Source organism: Monoraphidium neglectum, assembly GCF_000611645.1.
Source record: "Monoraphidium neglectum strain SAG 48.87 unplaced genomic scaffold scaffold04937, whole genome shotgun sequence".
Taxonomy (NCBI): Eukaryota; Viridiplantae; Chlorophyta; class Chlorophyceae; order Sphaeropleales; family Selenastraceae; genus Monoraphidium; species Monoraphidium neglectum.
In genome coordinates, this window is record NW_014008693.1 from 1,309 (window position 1) to 4,524 (window position 3,216).

Below are 3,216 nucleotides of genomic sequence, written 5' to 3' on the forward strand. Positions count from 1 at the left end.
GGGCTGCGGCGCGCAGTGCGTGGGGCCGGCCCCCTGAGTTCGTCGAACAACTGGGGTGCGGGCCTGTCGTCCTGCACAGCCGCGGCCGGCGAGGCGGCCCCAGACTCGCCGTCGTCTGACGGGATGCGGGTGTACCCGTCGAGACGGGGGTCACCGTCACCACCCTGCGCATGGCCATCGCCGCCGCCCGGGGTCTCCTCTTCGCCACTCCTGCCATCATCCAAACTCGACCCACCCGAACTCGCCCTGCCGGCGTCTGAGCCACCGCCCGAGCCTCGCTCGCCGCCGCCGCCCCGCAGCAGCGCGGTGTCAAAGCTCAGCGTGATGCCTTCCAGCCCGAGCGCAAAAGACGACCGCTGCGTTGGCGCCGACGCCGCGCGCCCCGCCGACTCCGCGGCATCGGCAAGCGCCTGCAGGGCGCCGCCCGGCGCCGCGGCGGCGCCGAGGGGCCCGCACGCGAGCCGCTCGAGCGCGCGAGGCGGCGGCGAGTCGCTGCCGGCCGGGCTGGCGTCGCCGCAGCTGCCGCTGCCGGCCACGCTGCTGCCGCGCGCGCACACAGAGTCATCGTCGTCGTCGCCACCGCCGCCGCCGTCCTCGTCTGCCGAGCTGCTGCGGCACGGCGGGGTGAAGGCCTGGGCGCAGGAGCGCCGCCCTGTCCCTACAAACGGGCGCTGCTGCACCCGCTGCCTGCACTCGTCCCCGCCCTTGGCCTCCTCCTCCTCGCACTCAAAATCGCTGCTGTACGCCTCCCCCTCATCGTCGTCGTCTGGCGCCGGCGGCTCTCGCTTTAGCTGCTGCTGCTGCTGCTGCTGTTGCTGTTGCTGCTCGCCGTCCCCGCCGCGCCGCACTACCAGCTCGCACACGGCGTCCTCGCTTAGCCTGTGCGATGCGGCGCTGGCGACGCTCAGCCGCGGCGCGCGCGCCGCGGGCGCTGCACGCACGCCCTCGTCCCCGGGCCTGTCGTCCTGATCGTCCTGGTTCGGGCGGCCGTCCGCCGCGGCCTCCGCTGCCGCAGCGTCGGCCTTGGCCGGAGGGCGCTGCGACGCCTGCGGCGCTGCGGTGGCCCTGATGCGGCCCGTCATGAAGGTGAAGACCTCGCTGGCAAACACATACACACCTGGGGCGGCGGGGTGGAGAGCGCGCGGGGAGCGAGCGCCGCGCCGGCCGGCGTCGGGTTCGCTGCTCGCCACGCCCCCAGCTTGCCGAAGCCGGACCAGGCGCAGGTCTGATTGGGTAATGGCACAGCGCTAAATCGACGGCTCAAGCAGCCCACCGTCTGGGTCAAAGCACCTGCCAACCAGACCACGAGCGCACCTGGAGATTCGATCCGAAACGTGTGCGCCCCGCCCGGCTGCAGCTGCGGCGACACGCCCACCACACGGGCGCCCTCAAATCCCGCTTCGCCAACGTCACAGCCGCCGCCGATGCCAGACGGGCGCTCCGGGCCCGGAGTCCCTCCACCTTCCTGCTGCTGCTGCTGCTGCTGCCGTTGCTGCGCGGCGTGCGTGGCGTCAATCAGCTGGATGCGCTGCGGCGTGGCGCCGTCGTCGAGTGTGAATGTCAGGAGGCACGGGGCCGCACACTCTGCGTCGCACGGGCGAAAGCGCAGCTCCTGGACAGACACATTCAGGCGCTGGGGCCCGGGACCCAGGCCATCTGGGGCAGGCGACAGGAGGAGTACACCAGAAAGGGACGAGGAGGGCGCAAGAGAGATTCAGGGCGTCGCACAAAGATAGGGCGCCACTGCGCTGGCAGCGCAGCCCGTTGTGATGGGCAGGCCTACTCACCTCACCGGCGGCAGGGATGACCCGCACACCCGGCAGGCTTCTGCCCTCGGCCACGCTTTGTGGTATGTTTATGTTTTGTCAGACCACATACACCGCAAAGCAGGGACAATCCTCCCGCAAGCAGCACTGCCAGTGGCGGCGCTCCCTGGACGCCTGCACGACACCGCACCTTCAATACCTCGAGCCAGGGCCTTCACGTCCTCCTTGATTCTAGCTCGAGCTTCCGCCCCGCCTATGTCGGCCGTGGTTGGGATCTGCGGCCGTTCAGGCGACGCGCAGGTCTTCAGATCGAACGCAAGCTGCGAGTCCGGCTTTGGCGCTGGGCGTGAGCAATGTTTCTGTAAAGATAAACAAGCAGTGCGGCGGGTGCGCGTGCACAGCCCGGGGCCAACTTTGGCGCGCACTTCCACCTGCCTGATCGTAGAGGTCCAGGAAGGCCTCCACTCCTTCCTGGCATATGGCACCCTCCTGATTAGCCACTAGGCAGCGGGCCAGCTTCTGCTGCAGTTCCTCGAGACCAGCCAGATCCGCGGACGTCTGTTCAGACATTCAAAGGAGTTTCCATTGCGAATCCACGCGTTGTGCTGTCGCTTCGTCCAAGTCGACGAACTACGCCGTGATCTCTTCGCGTGGAATGGCCGAACCGCGTTGTTGACGATTGTGACGACCTTGTTGATTGATTGTTGCGCGGGCGTACAGATGCGATACTCCCCTCGCCGTGGTGTATGCATCAATTTGGCAAGGGACGCCCAATCAAGTGGCGTGTGCAGCTGCGCAGCACGCTCATGGCAGCCGGCATTTGACCACCTGTCATTTGACTTTGTCATGGGTCATGTAGGTGCAACCGGCCTCATCAGGGCCACGCATCAGCTCCACCAGGCCCAATTTTCCGCATTGCCCTGCCTTGTACTGTTGACTAAAGAATAGGATGTGTGCGGCCTCCCATGGTTGACGCTTGCTCATTTTTCCTGTCGCCAATGAGGTCGATAGGATCCTTGTTGGTGAGCAGCTGCTGCATCCAACATGAGGCATATCGTTGTTAAAAAAGCCTTTGTTTCCTCGGCGCAGAAATTGGTTCACAACTCTGTGTACGGAGCAATACTTTACACTGTGCGGTTGGCTGCGCCTGCGGCATGCGAGGCGCACGCAGGGGCACCACGCACAAAATCAGTCGCGCGCGCTCGCTTGCGAGGCGTGCGCGTGTGGGAACAACGGCAGCACGGCTCGTCTCGCGACCAAGCCAGGCTTGAACCAGGCCCCCAGACCAATGCGTCAGGGTTGAATCAGAGGACAGGGTGGACCCAGCCAAAGGGGTCAGGATCCTGCTCGGTCTGCAGCCGCGTGAGGGCGGTGTAAATCTCCAGCGCCACAGGGGTCGGCTCGCCAGCCTGGCGCGGCGACAAGAGGGGCGGGAGGAGGGGGGCGAGGA

The 3,216-nt window shown here is 66.9% G+C and overlaps 1 protein-coding gene across 1 annotated transcript; it reads right to left on the minus strand.

Moving 5' to 3' along the window:
* Positions 1-77: 77 nt before the first annotated feature.
* On the minus strand, positions 78-2,336 carry MNEG_14992 (hypothetical protein; the record flags this gene model as incomplete). The annotated part of the gene is made up of 4 exons (XM_014036537.1): positions 78-1,117; positions 1,315-1,656; positions 1,957-2,019; positions 2,192-2,336. Coding segments are annotated over 4 exons (1,590 nt in total), but the record flags the coding sequence as incomplete, so codon positions are not given.
* Between the last annotated feature and the right edge of the window lie 880 nt (positions 2,337-3,216).